The sequence below is a fragment of the Diplotaxodon limnothrissa genome, linkage group LG7 (assembly GCF_057381915.1).
Source record: "Diplotaxodon limnothrissa isolate DT_005_m linkage group LG7, D_limnothrissa_male_GT1.1, whole genome shotgun sequence".
In the NCBI taxonomy this organism is placed as follows: domain Eukaryota; kingdom Metazoa; phylum Chordata; class Actinopteri; order Cichliformes; family Cichlidae; genus Diplotaxodon; species Diplotaxodon limnothrissa.
Genome location: NC_140602.1, coordinates 55,595,561 through 55,614,213, shown reverse-complemented (window position 1 = coordinate 55,614,213; position 18,653 = coordinate 55,595,561). Strand labels below are relative to the sequence as shown.

At 41.9% G+C, this 18,653-nt stretch overlaps 1 protein-coding gene across 1 annotated transcript in view; it reads right to left on the bottom strand.

Moving 5' to 3' along the window:
- Positions 1 to 254: 254 nt before the first annotated feature.
- The window catches only part of LOC146629274 (netrin receptor UNC5D-like), a 188,961-nt gene continuing 170,562 nt past the window's right edge, over positions 255 to 18,653 (bottom strand). The window contains exons 13-18 of the mRNA XM_085358470.1: positions 11,821 to 11,992; positions 8,798 to 9,028; positions 4,401 to 4,550; positions 2,996 to 3,160; positions 2,586 to 2,764; positions 255 to 453 (exon numbers count right to left, since the gene is read on the bottom strand). Of these exons, the coding sequence (XP_085214596.1) occupies positions 255 to 453; positions 2,586 to 2,764; positions 2,996 to 3,160; positions 4,401 to 4,550; positions 8,798 to 9,028; positions 11,821 to 11,992 (1,096 nt within the window). The remainder of the gene's footprint in view (positions 454 to 2,585; positions 2,765 to 2,995; positions 3,161 to 4,400; positions 4,551 to 8,797; positions 9,029 to 11,820; positions 11,993 to 18,653) is intronic.

The window sequence follows — 18,653 nt, the reverse complement described above, 5'->3', positions numbered from 1 at the left end:
TGTGTCAATTTGATATGCCTTTCCAAAGTTTCTTGGTGCCTCCTAATAACACATCTCTTGGTCATTTCCTGATTTCCTTCTGCCTCTATGGTTCATTTGGTTTAACAGAGGTGTTCCTTTAGTAACAGTCAATAATTAAGTTGCCCTGCTGGCCTCTGTGCATCTCCTCCACCTCACTGTAGGTTAGCTACTACACCTGAACATAAATGTTCATGCAGTAAAGGTTCATCATTTTCATCTGATGTACAGCCACTCTACGCCAGTTTTGTGAATTCAGAGTCCCGTTCCTCTTTGCTGCAGCTCAGAGAGACCGCCTTAGGGGAATGAACCTTGCTGATTTCTTCCAGGGCACTGGCCAGAGAGTCCAGGTCCCCAGAATCCGGGTGCTGGGCTTCCCATAGAGTCAGAATCACTGATGACGGGCTCTCCTGACATGCAAAGTAGCACAAGTTCCTGCAGAACAGGAAAAATCGAACATTATAATATTGACGATGGATAACAACCAAGTGAAGTAGTAATGAGGCGATCACTTTGCAGTTATTATGCCAAAGATGCCAATGCAAATCACTGAGGTAATTTTGCTTGTTCTAAGTACATATTTTTTTTAAAAAGGCACGATGAACAAAAGATGAGACTAAAAAGAGGAGTCAAAGCTGCAGGAGCTGGGATATCCTGAACTTTGTGCCTGAAATTGGTACAGGGATTTGTGAATATTCAGTCTAATCTTTCAATAGACCCTTCTTGCCTTCGAAATGGCAAATTCCTTTAAGCTTGTGTTATTTACAATTGAACATATCAAACATATCAAGTGTTCAAACTGTGCATTTTACCATCCATTGATCCATCCATCCAATTCAGGGGCTGGCACATCTGAAAAGGCACCATCAGTGCTAAAAGGTATGTACAGCTTTTAGAGGAAAATATGCTCCCGTCTAGGTTACAACCTTTTCAGAAAAGGTCGTGCATACTGCATCTATACATCACAACTTTGTAGCCTGCTTGCATTTCAGACCTTTCACCAACTGAAAATATTTGGATTTGATAACTATTATAAATCCTCTATCAGACAAGAACAGATATTTAGATAGATATTTACAGACTGTTAAAAGAAGAGGGGATGCTACAAAGTGGTAAACATGGCCCTGTCCACACTTTTTTGTCAAAGTGAGTCAAAATGAGTCAATATTTGTCTTAAAATGGCACATTTCATATGTTTTCTATGTTCCATTTTTAATAACACGGGCTTAAGAGAATCATTGCATTCTGTTTTGATTCACATGGGTTTGTACGATCCTTTAGGGGTCGCTACAGCAGATCATCTGCCTCCATCTCATCCTATTTCTAGCATCCTCTTTTGCCACACAAACCCTCTGCGTGTCTCCTTCAACAACTCCATGAATCTTCCTCTTCAAGTCCAGCCTGGCAGCTCCATATTTACCATCCTTGGATAAATATAACTCTTATTTTTTAAACAATGGTAACAATCAATAAAAAAATAATACAACACACCAGTAGAACAATAAAATTAAGCCACACTTTGTTGTGTGGTTCATGAGAAAACAGGTTTTAAATTCAATCTCCACTTATTTTCTTCCTCTGATGTTGTTACAGCACCTCTCCAAGAGAGTGCACTGTTTCATTACAATGGGATTTCATTTGTTGCCTTCTCCCTGTCTTTGCCAATCTACTTCCCACCTCTGTATGCTGATGTTCCCACACACTCAGAGAAATAATTACAAAAATCAGCTTAACTAGGTAGAGACATTCCCATTAGATGCTTCCTGGTGTGTTTGGCTGGGTAGAAAAAGCTCAGAAATCCTTTTCCCCATTTCTCAGTCACAGGTGTTTGTTTTCAGACTCAGCTGAAGCGAAATTCCATAATCACACAGTTTCCCGTCATAGCTTCTTAGTGAACTTTTTCCCTCTCACGTGTCTCCAACTGGCAAGATGGAGAGTGTACTCACTGTCAGTACTCTCTTCCTCAAGTACTTGATGGAGCTGGGTGCACAGATCTAAAGTCTTCGTGGCTATAAGCACTTGATTATTGACTTCTCCTTTGAAGCACAAATAGAGATCACCCCATCAACAAACAACTGAAATCCTGCACAGCCTACGCAAATAACTGACCTGGCACAACCTCTCGAGAGGCTGGAGGACGGAGCACATGCAGAGATGCTGCTAATGAGAAGTGCTAACATGAACACATTTTCTTGCCAGAGGCTGGCCTGTCAGCAGTCAGAGACCTTTCTTCAGATTTCTACAAAACACTGCATCTCTTCTCTACAGTATTCTGGCTGTGCCTAACATTTCTCCCTTTCTCTGCATGTGTTTTACGATCTATAATGAAACTGGCGGTGTGGCATGTTATTGAAGGCTGGAGAAGATAATTTCTGACGTGGTGTCTAAATTTCAGATTTAAACAAAAGTCTTCACAGTGGGAACAGTGTTTACATTATGGAACATTTTCCATTTTCTTCCTCGGACCTAAAGAAAACATACCTGCTCTTTTATTTGACTCAGCAGTATGTAAATGGCAGCTGAGGCACGAGAATGAAATGCAGCATTCAGAGTGTTAAAACTCAGACCTGTCTATGTGGAGCTTTTGAGCCAGGAGCTGCCAGTCCTTCCCGTTGGCATTTGCGGTGTCAAAGGTGGTGCTGATCCGCTGACGGATGGACAGGGGGATTTTAAAGGCCCTTGACCCTGTCTGGGAGGTGATGGTACAGTCCGACTGCGTGAAAAAGGGAACCACTCCCTTTTCATTCTAGTAGCAAGACAAAAAGTAAGAGATGTCAGGGTGATTTGATGCAAAAAGTTTCTCCTCCTCAACGTGAAGACAAGGACAAGGACTTTGCAATCTATAGATGAAAAGCTCCCTGAGAGGCTCATTAAGCAAGCTCTTAAATCAAATCAAGAGTTATTCAGCGCAGTAAAAGAACCTATTAACAGGCCGCATGACTGCCCACACACCACGCCTTCTCTGAGTGCTACTCACCTCCACTACAGACGTGTAGACCTGTAGTATCTGCTCCTTGCCCGTGACCTGTCGGATGCTGATCTTGCAGGAGAGCTGAGACGAGGAGTGGCTGTATCGCTCCAAAGTGAAGGCACACTGCAGGGGATGCTGGTTACTGGCCCACACCTGAGAAAAGGAGAACTCCTGCGGAGCAAGGAGAGACGGGAGGGCGGACAGGATGAACATAATGATGAAAGGATTAGGCTGGTGGAGACAACACACTCATTAAATCCCCACTAAAGACATTTGTTATTTGAATCCTGCTTTGCCACCCGCTTTGCTGTTTACATGATTAATTAAGACTGAACGAGCGGCCTCTTTAGCCAATCGATGATGTTGCCTAATCAAGAAGTCTACCCATCAGAAGGAGCACCGGTGGGTGTTAGAGCCCTCAGGATGTAAATACATTCTGCTAACCACGTGTAAAGGCTACAATCATTAGTGCAAAAACTTAACTACTGCTTGAGAAAAAAATGGTTAAGTTACAAATGCACGAGCATTCTTAATAAAGCAACTAAATACCAAACTTACCTGAAAGTCCAGAGATGGTCAACATAACGACACTACTGACATCAAACACTTCATTAACTTATTTTTAATTTTCCACATTTTAATACTCCTAATACAAAACCCATACATGTAACTGCAACCTGTTGGATCAGGAGCTGTGCTGTGCTGATGGTATTAGGGCAGCTCGCACTACATTTCCTCCAAATAACTGAAAAAACTAAAAGTAACAGAGCTATGCAGTCTAAAAGGTCCATTTCACCTTCAATTACTAACTACTGTGTAACCCAGACAGTGGTGCAGTAAGAACAGGTCAAAAACACTGTTCTACAGATGAATCATCCTCTCTTCAGATCCATCAGACAGCGGGACAAACTCTTATAAAAGCCTCCTTTAGACAAGAGTAATGTCTGAATGAAAGCCTGTCGTCGTCTTCCCTGCAGCATCCTCTCACAGCGGCTCTTCCCTGAGAAATCCTAGTTAGTATACTTGGGGCATTATAACAGGCTAATTCTGCTAATAGGATGTCACTGGTGGGATAAACATCACGGGGGAGAGCAGAACATGCAGCATGGAGACCCCAAGGAAGATAAGCATGATATGAGAGTGGGTGTGTGTGTGTATATGCCTTGCCTGGAAGTCATAATTAAGTTCGTAAGGGTGTGTGTGTGGGCGAGATAGCCAGCCATAGTGATCCCCTGCTGTGCCCTTGCTGCTGTCCTCTGGCTTTGATGTGACCAAATAAAAAAACAGGGAAGCTGATGAAGGTGCACAGCTTCCTTCATTGTGCATGACCGTGACAAACACTGAACATGCACACGCAGTTAACACATGTCCTGCTTTTGACTCGAAACGATAGAAAACAGGAAGTGCCTACCTGGCAGGTGGTGAAAGGCTTGATGCTCCAGAGCAACTGTGGGACATCCTGGATGGATACCTGGAGGCTGAAAGTGTTCGCCTTAAACAGCATCATTTTAGGCTCCTCCAGCAGCCGCCCGCCCCTGCTGCGCTCGCCCACTGCCACCTCCTGATAAGGAAAGGTGTGACATGTTTTTTTTCCAGTGGTGGGGTACGGGTTAGCAAAGTACAGGAAAAAAAGGTTGTTAAGTGTCAGTGTGTCAGGAAAAAGACATAAAGACAAAAGAGCACAGATTTGAAAACATGCACCAATGAATCAGAGCCAAAAGTTCAAGTTGAAAAAGGGAAGAATGAAAGAAACTGAGAACAGCTCAAACAATTAGTTGATTGAAATTAATCATCAGCTACATCAGCCTTAGTCTTTGTCTTTAACACTGAATTAAGTCACTGTGGATTTTGAACTGTTGGTTGGAGAAAATGAACAATTTAAAGAAATTTGTGAATATTTTCTGACAATTATTGACCAAACAGCAATGGTCTGATGAAAGTAATACCCAGCATTAACAGTCAGATTTGAACTAGAACTTTTAAGCTATTTCCCTAAAACCAGTCTGAAAAATGTGACCAAACATTATATTTATTTTTCAAATGGAAAAAAAAATGGAAGAAAAACTCTGTTTTTCCCCCCCCTGCCAGACGGGCTTGCACTCTTTTAGAGCAACTGTGACCATGAATGTAAAAACATCATTTTTATGCTTTCAAAATGTGCCCAGACTGAGTGGGTACTAAAAATACTAAAAGCTCCCTCAAAGCAGAGAGAAAATTCACAATAACAATATTAATATGCAGAGTGACAGGAACTTACTGTGCTCCACAAAAAAAAGAGAGAAAGACTGCGTAGGTTCCCCATTTATTTAGGTGTGGATGGTAAATGGTAAATGGTCTGTATTTATATAGCGCTTTACTAGTCCCTAAGGACCCCAAAGCGCTTTACATATCCAGTCATCCACCCATTCACACACTGGTGATGGCAAGCTACATTGTAGCCACAGCCACCCTGGGGCGCACTGACAGAGGCGAGGCTGCCGGACACTGGCGCCACCGGGCCCTCTGACCAATAGGTAAGTTAACAAATGAATGTCGAGGGAAATAACAGTGGGAATGTCTAGTGCATAGCCCTGAGACGCAATGACAGCCGCTGACATAACAAATGCTTTTCTAAGCTTTCAAAGCAACTGCCTTTAGCTGATGTTTGTTACAGCTGCTCTCTCTTCAATCTTCTTTCTCCAGGTAAAATGCCCAAAAGGGTTTCAATCTGGTGAGGTCTGAGTTGTCACTGATAAAAGCTTTGGTTTCACAGCCAGTGTGTTCGGTGGCCACAGTCTTGTGAGACTGGGAGAGCTCCTTTGTACGCAGCCAAACAAAATTTATCTTCAGATTTCCTCCTGCTGCTGCCGTCATCTGCTGCATCATCGATAAAGGCAAATGAGCCGCTTCCAGAGGCAGCCATGCTCTGACATGATCCGTGTTATATTGATGCAGTGAAATAGTTTGTCTTTCTCCATACTTTGGCTTTCCATCACTTTAGAAACAGTTAATTATTGATTGATTGATTGATTTTTGCAAGAGGCTCCTTGATGCTGCTTTCACAGTCTCCTCTGAGCAGATTGTGATGATGATGATTGTGCCACTGACCACTGTGTCGAGGTTTTCGTCCGCAATCGCTGTTTTTGTGGGCAACCTGTTTATTAAGTCCACCACAGCTTTCCTTTCCGTTTTTGTCTTAAGACCTTTCCACAATTGATCTATTGCATCTGCTGTACTCCTCAACATTTTTTTTGTTTTCTCTTGTTATAGTGTATTTTTTTAAAAGTCATGGAGCATTTTCTGGGTGCTCACATTGATGTATGCCTCCCAGCATTCTTAACAGATAAAAAGACAGAGTAAAATGAAGGGTACACAGCTGCTGCCACCTTTTACGTGTTAACGATGCATGTAGTTGGAAACATCCGGGGCAGCGACTCACAGCTGACTTTTGCACATATGAACAGAGAGACATTAGAATGGCTAATTGTATAAAATTACTAAAATATTCAGGAGCTTTCAGAGCCAGTCTCTGGAAATTTATTCGCCTAAAGCAGCAAAAGCATCAAATTTCACTCTGTTGTTGAAGGGCTCTGTATGCGTGCATGTGCTGGCGTGTGCTCGACTTGCATGTTTGTGTTTACATCTTCTGTATCTTGGATTTGCAGGGAAGGGTGGGAAAAAGAGCACAATGCAAACGACACAGGCTGCCTTGAACCTGATCGATTCCTGCTTCAAGCTCACAGGGGAAATTATTTGTCGTATGGAGCACAAACAAAGGCAAAAAAAAGAACAAATGAACAAATAACCAAGTCTGACTGATGGAGAGGTGGAGTAAATTGGCTCTTGGCACCTACATCCAATTTCTCTTTGTTCACTTGGAATTCTGCCTCTGGGGTGGAGCCAAAAAATTCAAGCAGGCCGAGCGGCTAAGGGACAGCTCTCAGCACAACTTCAGAATAATTTAATTAAAACAGCAAAGAAACAATCATTGAAAAAGTCGTGTTTTAAACTGCAGCATCTTTTAACAAAGAGGTACATTTGTACTTTTGAGTCTGGCTTTCGCTGCGAGGAGAAAGGCAAACTTTTCATCACTCAAGAGCACACCAGTGAACTTGTGCACCATCTCAGACTGTGTCTGATTCTAAGACTCGTCACATGGAATGCAATACTGAAACACATTTAATTAACAGAGAGCAAATTAAATTACTTAAAGAAAGGGCAGAGACACAACCTTGAAGCATCTGTTGTCTTTGTAATTAAAAGTCCCTCTTTGTCTCTTCAGGCATCTCCCAGCGGCTATGTTACAGAACATATCTTCAGTGGAGCACAAAAAAACTCTTCCAGACAGCAAATCTTCTAGACAAAACCACCAGCAACTTTCCAACTTTAAAAATGGCACCTTCTTTTAACTTACAATTAAAATACATTTAATCTCCAGACCTGATCCTGCACCATTAGAAGATTTGAATTTCATCAAAGGGGGAAGATTTTTATTAGTGGGACACCAGAACGCTAGGCTCATTAACTCTTTTTTTTATGAAGGGTACTATGCTGTCATGTGTGATCATGCTATAAAGATTCAGGCATTTTATTTGTTTAAAAGGCAGTGAGAGTTAGAGGTTTTTTAAAAATCATCTTTTGGGCTTTTTCTGTTATTACATAGTACATTGAAGAGGAAGCAATAAAGAGAGAGGGAGCCACCGAGGGCTAACAGGTCAAAGTGGAACCCAGGCTACTGCATTAGCTTTGCAGCATATTTTACATCTTACATAATCTATTCAGACTTCATTATACATCATAATTCTAAGGAAATAATATTGGTCACCAGGCTAGCAGCATAACTCTGTGAATGTAGGTGTAGAGGTGAATTCTCTGCTCTTGAACTTTTCCTGTAGTACTACCACTAACTTTACAAGGGAAATACTTTGAATTTGTTACTTTAGTTATAACTCTGCAGGTCACCTTTAATCTGGTCAAAATTTTTGATTCTCCAACGCTCTGTTTAGCTAAATATTAGCATATTGCAATGATGACATCAGCCTTAAGCTAAATCACAGCCGCAGTGATGTTCAGCAGCCTTTATATGACTTCATGTGTACCACTGAGACACGTTTGGCCATTTCAAACAAAACAGAGTTTGTCCTTCCTTTGTGTTTTCTTTTTTTTGTGTGCTTCTCTTGATGTTGCATGAAGGGAAAATCATGAATCTATTTTGTTTTTGTGAAGTTAAGCAGTCTTTTTACCATTTGAATGCAGTTCAATGAGTATGTCAATGAATAAGTGAATACGTCACAGGTCAAAGCGACTTCAGTACGTACAACAGGAGGAAAATGAGTCAACCTTCAAAGGCACTTTCGCTTTTTTTTTTTTTTTTTAGCAACAAGTGAAGGCATCACTGTTCATTTTTGATGTGGTTTAGGCTGCCTTCAGATCAGTAACACATTCAGCCCTTTACTAGGTGGAACTGTCACTTTCAGTTCAGAACAAAACTAGCCTGCACCTGCACAGGAGCTTAATAACTCAGCAGCAGGCTGTTTACATCAGACTTATTAGATTGTTTCTGTCACTTTCACAGTCTTTAAATAGACAAAGAAGACAAAAATGGAGCATACTGTGTGTCTTTGTGGAGCATCCAATGGCGCTCTCAGCCAATAGTTAGTGGTGCTCCACTGATAAAATCAACTGAGTAATCAAGTGGCAAATGTAAGTATGTGAGTATGCTAGTACGAGTTGAGGTTTATTGATAAAATTATTAATGTAGGAAACACCTACATTCATATAATGACCAGGTATATTCCTGATCTTCATCATTTCTCTCTTCCCTCTTACCTGAAATGCATGGGGTGTGTCGTCCACACAGTAAACCCTGAGGGTGAAGCCCAGAGAGTTGCTGGCATCCGGACTACCAAACACAGCCAGCCTCAGACGCTTGCCTGCCTCCTGATTCAGCGGCTCCCCCACCAGAGCGTAGCGACCTGGATGCTCCAACAGCACATGGCACTTCTGGGCCTCCAGCAGACAGTAACAGGAGGTGCTCTCCTCGTTTACAGACATCACTTCCTTTGGTGGTAGGGACATAAAAGGAGACTAATTTAGGTCCAGGATTAAATGTAATATGCTTTTTCTTACTTTGGTTATATTATGCATATATGCACACATGATCCGCTGCATTGGTGAATACTCACATTAAACACGGCCAGAGTTTCAAACACTGATATTTGCATATCTTCAAGTAAGCCCTGTGAGCCAAATGCTCTGGCTACAGAATGTTTGAACACTCCAAGTCAGACAGGTTTTTTTTGACTCTTGGCTCCGTATGATGTCAATGAGAGCAGATAGCTCTGGCTGTGAGTAGAAGCCTCACCCACCTGCTGCTCAAACCCTCTGTTTGCAAGGGGCAGTCAGTCGGAAAAAAGCTTGCTTAAAGGAAAAGTGGAGGGAGCTAAAACAGCTTGTTTCAGACAGAGGATTAACTGAGGGGCTGCAACGAGGCACAGTATAAGTTAAATAAGTTTATTTTAAGCTGTCAGTCATGCACAGGAACTCTAGTAGAGTCCAAGGATAAAAATATGGAGGTGTTAAGTATAACGACTTCAGTGGCTTAGTAATTAATCATAAGAACACTGTAATATTGGAATTCTGTCATACTCGTGATTTTTGATGCATCCTGAGTGATACTGTTGTTGAAAACGGGTTTCAGGAGGTTGAAAAAATTCTAATGTGTCTGTCCAGTACAGTCTGCTTTTTATTTTTTCTCTCTGTTGGCAGGCACCTGCCTTCAGCGACGCATCTTTCGATAGCTTCATTTTGAACAATGTGTCTGCTGACAAATTAAATCTATATAAATGTCACAAGGCCTGAAAGGACCCGGCTGGTAGCGCGTCACAGACCCCCAAGGTCAAGCAAAGGTCTTAGTGGCTCCAGGGCATAGTGCTCTTAAATTACTCTCAGCTTTTCAGTAATGCATTTCACTTGTTAATATGAAGACACCACTTGACTCTGCATCACTGTGCTCAGCTGTGCTGCAATCATGCATGCTATATGTTCTTTAGTAGTGCTGACTGTAATGCACATAACTGCATTAAAAACCTGCTTTAAGTTTACAAACTAAAAGCTTAACCACATCCAGCCTGTATTGGCATGATTAAGGCAATAGTTTGTAAGCTGACTGCTTGGACATTATCTCATTGGCCACCATTTCCTGTAGAAAATAAAGACAAATAAAGACTTTGAATGGTCATGCAGTTAACCAACAATTCACGGGAGCCACTGATCAGCGTTTTTGCATTGCTGTTAGGCATTTTATTAAGACACTTTGCAGACAGTAACTTGGAATCTCTCCCTCGTACATAGACTTAAACAGGACCAGGAGCTGTGCAAAGCTGAATGACGGCCAAATGAATAATGACACATCTCACTAAACAGATGGGGATATAGTAACACTGACAAAACGGATTAGTGGGGCACAGTTGTATCCAACGGCCAGTTGCTACTCATCTTGTGCTCAATTCTCCCTAAATCACCTTTGGAACATAACTGTGACCCACAGGTTCCCTCTGCATATGGCCTGGCTGAGGCATATAAAGCAATGTAGGGTAATTTAGTGTCCCATAGCTTCCTAAACCTGCCCCATTAGCGCTGGAGCAGACATGAAGGATCTCCATGACATAGCTCATCCCCGCCAGGCAGCCAGGGAAAAATGATAGAGTCAAAATCTAGTGTACCAAAGTGCAGACTTTAATGGGAATGGCACTGAGAGGCAGACACAGTGAAATAGAAGCGGAGGTGGAAGAAGGAAAGAGAGAAAGAAAGAGTGGAAGAGGAACCTCCATCTCCCATTATATCACTAATTCCAGAGATTAGATTTTGAGTAAGCATCCTGTCTGAGATAAAGGCCTCATTATTTCTCAGTGACAGAGATGGTCCACAGCTTTACATTCAAAGAATCTCTCTGCCGTTCTGCCAGAGTCTACCTCCCCCTTTCTGTCTGTTGAGTCCTTACTCCTGTTTTCTCTCCTCTCTGCTGGCATATAGCTCCCACCAGTGATGGGTCTTTTGATAGCTTCCTTTTGAGAAATGCATGTGCTGACAAATTACATCTGTGTAAATGTCACGCAGAGTGAAAGGACCCGGCTGGTAGAGAGTGACAGACCCCCAAGGTCAAGCAAACTCGGTGGCTCTGGGGTCGCTCTGCCTCAATGAGGTTCTTAGAGGTCTTTGATGAGGTTAGTTAAACATTAAAAAGATCTTAGATAAGATCTCAGATGTGTGTACTCTGCCAAGAAAACACAAGAAAATGAATAGAGGGTGTTTGGAGTGGAGGTGGATGTCTGAGTGTTCTTCTGTGGGTTTGTGAAGTAGCTCTATAGGGTGGAGTGGAAGGGCTTTTCAGAGGGGTTATTACACTGAAAGACCTAAATAAATGGGAAAAAAAATCCAAAAAGTAGCTATCACAAGAATAACACATTTAGAGCAGCAACGTCTTAAATCTTTTAAAAAGCACCTTTGCTGGTTTTTATCTGGTTTTGACCTCATGTTGAGGTATCTGTCTTACATCCAAAAGAAATGTCAGACCAAATGCAAATGACGCATGAGGTAGAGCTTGAAAGGCTAAATTTTATGCAGAATGACAAATCTAAGCTGGCAACCCTGAAATCAGCTCCTTGCCTGCATGACTACAGTTCAGGAAGAAAATTTTCATCAAAGTAGGTCGAAGCAGTTTATCTGATCCTATTGATATTCTGGGCACTAGCGGGAGATGTGTGCTTGTATTTGTTAGCGTTCTGCACTTGTGCCACAGGAGGAAATTCAAACATGTTAACTACAGGTGAAGGGTAACAGAATTTGCTCACCTCCCACTTGTTGTCTTGGATGTGTCTCTTTAGGCGGATGGTCCAATTATCAGCAGCAACTTCTGCACAATGGGCTATGGTCATGGCTATTGGATAGGAGAGGTCAAGGCCTGGTGGGCCGTATGTCACTGCAGGGCTCAAAAAGATCTCTGACCCATCGTCGGACGCAGTACTGTAGAGGTAGAGAAACATATGATTAGAAAACATTTATGGTAAACTTCATGTTTGATCTGTGATCGTGTTAATGAAGCTGGATGGGTTCGTTACAAGTTTTTTAACAAAAACATGAATCACTGCTTCAACAAGCTTTCAGAGTGTGACCCTTGCCTATGAACAAAGTAAACTCAAATCCTTGGACACTCATAATGAATCAATTGCTGACTAGATGACACACATACACACAGATAGAAGGAGATTAAAGCACCAAGACTAATGGACAGTGAGGCTGGGGAGGACAGGCTTTAGCACAGTGCGTGTAAGCTTTGTGGGTCGATGGAGCTTATGAAGCCTGCTCAGGCCAGTCCAGTGACAGATGAGCCAGGCCAAGCTGCTCTTGGCCAGGAGCCCAATCTTGGCTGGAAGCCCCGAAGACTGAGAGTAATCAATGGGACCACCATCAGTCATGCAGCTGCCCTGGGTGGACACCTCACATACACAGGACACGATATTGGTGCTGTTGTCACAGGCACAGCGTGGATATTTCTCAGGGTCATTAATACAGCTGCAGCGGGGAATGACCATGACAAGCCAACACAGATGCATTACTAATGTGTAAGGCATGAATGGGGCACCACACATCTGTACAAATATGGAAAACACCAACACACACTGAAAGTACAATTTCTATGGACGGCGCCTCTCATGTAAACACATGAGCTACAATGGCCCTCGAGTGCAAAACACTATGTCAAAAAAACAAAACAAAAAACACAACAATGGAACAGAAAACACAAGATACAGTGGGGCAAAAAAGTATTTAGTCAGCCACCGATTGTGCAAGTTCCCCCACCTAAAATGATGACAGAGGTCAGTAATTTGCACCAGAGGTACACTTCAACTGTGAGAGACAGAATGTGAAATAAAAATCCATGAATCCACATGGTAGGATTTGTAAAGAATTTATTCGTAAATCAGGGTGGAAAATAAGTATTTGGTCACCTCAAACAAGGAAAATCTCTGGCTCTCACAGACCTGTAACGTCTTCTGTAAGAAGCTTTTCTGTCCCCCACTCGTTACCTGTATGAATGGCACCTGTTTGAACTCATCATCTGTATAAAAGACACCTGTCCACAGCCTCAAACAGTCAGACTCCAAACTCCGCCATGGCCAAGACCAAAGAGCTTTCGAAGGACACCAGGAAAAGTATTGTAGACCTGCACCAGACTGGGAACAGTGAATCTACAATAGGCAAGCAGCTTGGTGTGAAAAAATCAACTGTGGGAGCAATCATCAGAAAATGGAAGACATACAAGACCACTGATAATCTCCCTCGATCTGGGGCTCCACGCAAGATCTCATCCCGTGGGGTCAAAATGATCATGAGAACGGTGAGCAAAGATCCCAAAACCACATGGGGGGACCTGGTGAATGACCTGCAGAGAGCTGGGACCAAAGTAACAAAGGTCACCATCAGTAACACACTACAACGGCAGGGAATCAAATCCCGCAGTGCCAGACGTGTTCCGCTGCTGAAGCCAGTGCATGTCCAGGCCCGTCTGAAGTTTGCCAGAGAGCACATGGATGATACAGCAGAGGATTGGGAGAATGTCATGTGGTCAGATGAAACCAAAGTAGAACTTTTTGGTATAAACTCAACTCGTCGTGTTTGGAGGAAGAAGAATACTGAGTTGCATCCCAAGAACACCATACCTACTGTGAAGCATGGGGGTGGAAACATCATGCTATGGGGCTGTTTTTCTGCCAAGGGGACAGGACGACTGATCCGTGTTAAGGACAGAATGAATGGGGCCATGTATCGTGAGATTTTGAGCCAAAACCTCCTTCCATCAGTGAGAACTTTGAAGATGAAACGAGGCTGGGTCTTCCAACATGACAATGATCCAAAACACACCGCCCGGGCAACAAAGGAGTGGCACCGTAAGAAGCATTTGAAAGTCCTGGAGTGGCCTAGCCAGTCTCCAGACCTCCGTGTTGCTCGGCGACAGCCCCAAAACATCACTGCTCTCGAGAAGATCTGCATGGAGGAATGGGCCAAAATACCAGCTACTGTGTGTGCAAACCTGGTAAAGACCTATAGTAAACGTTTGACCTCTGTTATTGCCAACAAAGGTTATGTTACAAAGTATTGAGTTGTATTTTTGTTATTGACCAAATACTTATTTTCCACCCTGATTTACGAATAAATTCTTTACAAATCCTACAATGTGGATTCATGGATTTTTTTTTTTCACATTCTGTCTCTCACAGTTGAAGTGTACCTCTGGTGCAAATTACTGACCTCTGTCATCATTTTAAGTGGGGGAACTTGCACAATCGGTGGCTGACTAAATACTTTTTTGCCCCACTGTACATGTGACAAAATATGGGTGCCTGTCAGTGTATACCCCTCAGTCTTTTAGTAGATGCATGTATGGTATACAGCTGAAACGCCTTTGTGATTCTCAGAAAAGCTAACCTCTGACCTTCACCTTGAGGTCATCTGGGATTTTTAGTAGCTGCATCTATGGAATGAATTTGAAAGTCTTTTGTCGCCTTGTTCTTGAGATATTCTCAGACTTGGGTGTCCACACAGCCCACCAGCCTGCCTGGCGACAATACCTACAATTTTTTGGCCAAAGGGTAAAAAATTTTTTCGTTTTTGAATGCTGTTGAATTTTGTCAATTCTTTTGTTGTTATTGTGTTTTGTGTATTGTGTGTAATGTAGTTTTCGATCTTAGCAGCAACCGACTCGTGTATAACTAAGCAAAAAGCTACGCCCAAATTATATTCTGATTGTGAGCAAATATTTTTACAAAGTCTTTTTTAGAAGCAGGTCTGGGCACTTGGCAGGCTTCTTGAGGTATTTATTATTATCTAAATTTGAAGTGTAAATCTACTTTCATGCATGTTTGCTGTTTTTGGGTTTTTTTTACACCAGATGCCTTCCTGACACAACCCCAAGGGATCTCCTCCTGGGATCAAACCTGTGACTTTTTGCTTGAGAGGCAAATTTGTCAACGACTACACTAACATAAGTTGTCCCCCCAGACAGCATGTAAATGATCATGAATCATATCTGAGGCTTTTTTGTTCCCACTCCCACTACCATCTCTACTGTCGTATAAATCTGCTACATTAATTCAGGATCCTCTGAGCGTCATGGCCCCCTCACACAGTGTCTCTGACTTTTAGGATGCAGCTCATAGTTTTGCTCACACAATCACAGTAAATGTCAGTGCAGCGTAGAAAAAAAAACCCTCACTAGATATCATACAGTCAGTCTTGTTTCCCAGTAACCAGATTTTCTCAACACAAAATGCACTTTTAATTTTCAAAGGGTGCTCTTGATTGTAGCGCCTGACACAGAAGATGATGATGTAATGGCACTTCAGAAAACATCTATTACTTTTTTTTTTGGAACATTTAACTGGCAGCGGCATTGCACAGTTTAAGCTGACTTCTCATCTTTAAGTGTTAAGCGTATGCACTGTTAGCAAGTAAAGTTATAATGAGCATAATTTAAGCCACAGAAACAACAAGTAAATTTAGTTTTCACAGATTTAATTCAAAAAACAGCACCTGAATTTTTGTTTCTTTTTTAGTTTTCCAGCCCGTCCAGCAAATTACCTGTAAGATCAACCTTTTTAGGTGGCGCATGGTGTAAGACGGTGTGTGTATGTGCCTGCATGCAGACAGGGTATGATGTGTGGTTGAGACTGTTCACCTCCTGTTATATTAACAGTTTCTGGTGCAGTGTGATGTGTGAAGCTTTTTTCAACCCTCTCCGTTATGCTGTTACCAATCAACACTAAAAAAATTAAAGAGGTTATGATCTGGGGTCTAAAAATAAAATCACACATCGCAGTAGCACCTTGGCCTGCAGCTGCACTTTCGTGCTAATCAGCCCTTAGCTATGAGGAAACCAAGGTTACCTACTGCTGAGACTAATTATCTGGATTGCCTGCGAGCAAAGATTAAAGATGGTTATTTAGCAACTCTGATTGTTTATATGCGAACAAAGAAATATCATTCCATGATGATGGTTGTGTGTATTTTAACAGTGGAGCCTTGTCTCATACTCACTCTTCTTTTCCTGTTTTGTTTTTTTTTGGTTTAAACAAAACAACATCCAGTGTAATGCATCTTTTTTTTTTTCTCAGGTCACACTTTCAAATCATATTTTCACAATTCCTTGTTAGTGTTTGACAGTCTTTCTTTCAAGCTGTCACAGCCGCATGCCGTTTGACGGAATTGCAGAAACAGAAGTGTCCTCATTAGCTGGAATTTTAGCTAAAGGAGGCACTCTGTGGAAAATACAAGCAAGTTGTTATCGGATCATGCAGATTATTTTTGTTATAGTCAGAAAAAGTATTTGTGGTAAAAATCTAAAATTAAAGCTATGCAATGGCTGCATGTATACCTAGTGTGCAGTGCTAGTGCAGTTTTACAAAATGGTTTTTATGTTTTTTTCCACATCTACTATAATATTCCTCACTATAAAACCATCAGATGTTAAAGGTAGGAAACCAAGTGAAAAGTCACAGGATAAGGAAAAGGATCTTAAAGTTTTATAGAAGAATATATAACAAAAGGCACTGCTGGAAGGAAGCAGGAAACTCCACGTTGAAGATTAGAAGAAGCAGGAACAAAGGTAAGTAACACAGTGATGTGACAAAAACACACAGACAAAATGCACAACATGAGAAAAGTGGTAACAAAGCACAGGTGAACTCAAGTAGGCACTAATGAGGGCGGAAAGAGATCTAAGGGAGGATGTGAAAATAATAAACCTAATGATGAAAAATTAAATGAAAATTAAATACAAGGATGTAATTTAGGCTAACAAACAAGATGAAGCAGAGAAAGAAAGGAAAAAGGAAAAAACTCAGAAACCAGAGAAAAGTCAACCAGAATGTCCGTGTGTAGTAGCTCATCCAGCTCATCATCCATCGCAGTTCATAGGTTACTGCACTAAAAAAATGACAAATATGTCATGTCTGTGTGAAGGTAGGCAGGAAAGGTGGAAAAGTAAAATAAAAAGCTTTATTGCAGGTTGCTGACCAAACAGAAGACTAACTATACTGGGGGAAACAAACGTTAATGACACAACAGACAGCAAAGGAAAACACAGGGCTTATATACACTGGGTGTAATCAGGGAATGGGAAACAGGAGGGAGACACAGCTGGGAGAAATTAGACTAACGAGCCAGGGGAGAAGTAAAACTGAACACACTGACATCAGACTGGGACTATCAAAATCAAACAGGAAACAAATCACAAAGACGCAGACTTGACACTGAGAGGCAGACTGAAAGAATACAACACATGGAACCCAGAGACGACAGAGACTTAAGGAAGAATTAACATCAAACTGAACTCATGACCAGAACCCAACTGAAACCTAGAATAAAAATAAGCAAAACAGCGCATCTCAAGAATTAGAACATAAATCATAATCTAGAAAAACACCACAATATAAGAAACAGAAAATGCTGGGTCAAAATGACCCAGAACCGTGACAAAATATGACTCAGACCTCCACACAATCTTAGGCCTTCGATAAAAACCCTGTAGGTGACCATGGTTTGAAAGTTAGCCAGACTTGGACAATGACATCTTGCCAAGGCATCAAGTTCATCAGGATGTAAAATTAAGGTAACAACGGAAGCCATGACAAAGACTTCAAGATTTAAGGTAATGTGAATCTCCTTTAATATTTTGTGCAATGTAAGTGTATTAATGCCAGAAAATGTAAAAACTTAAAAAAATACTTATTTTTCTGACTCCCACTCTGATTAGAACGGTTTTCATCAGCTTTACCATAATTACTCATTGTCAGAGTCAGTGTGAAAAATAAAAAGGTTAAAATCCTAAAATCCACATTTCCATCATGCATTAAAAATAGTAATGCATGATGGAAATGTGGATTTTAGGAAAGAAGGAAGAGGGAAGGATCATTAGGGAGGTCTGAGGGTGAGTTTTGTAGGTCGGGCTGTAGGTTGTAGATACGCACTGGTAGATCGACTCAACCAAAAACAAGTGCCAATCAATTTTAAAGTTTGCGTAGTCTGATGTAACTGACACCAGAGCAAAAACTGCCTGCCTCGTAAATATGCTTGAAACTTTTGCAAGATGCAGAGTATCAGGTGCATTTTGTCCTTGGACAACTCACTGTCCCCTGCTGAGCTGAAGAAGATCACACACAAAACAACCTCGTGAAGCCCAGAGGATGGATGGCAGCTCTCGCGAACACATGAAACTGAGCCCCAGCTGATCGATTCCTATTCTTTGCAGAGGAAAGCATCGTCTTATGTAGATGGCTAAGGTTTGAATGGGGAGAAAGCATCCAATTTCTCCCCTGGACTCTGTGGCTGTCAGAAGATAGGCTTTGAGTGACAGCTCAGTGGTGCACGGCTCCTGCAGCTTCTTAAGCGGCAGCCAGAGAAGTAAACAGCATCGGGCTTATCAGAGCAAAGCAGGAGCTTGGAGGGCAACAGTCTGGCTGAATTGGGGAGACTTAAGGCGGGGGAGTGTGCAACCAGTCTGCTAACTGAGCTCTGTGCCACAACCTATATGTGACCTTTGATATGCTCCCTCTCCCACGTGACCCCAGGCACTAAATGGGTGGGTGGAAGTAAGGTGAAAAGACAGCTGATATTTAGATGTCACTTA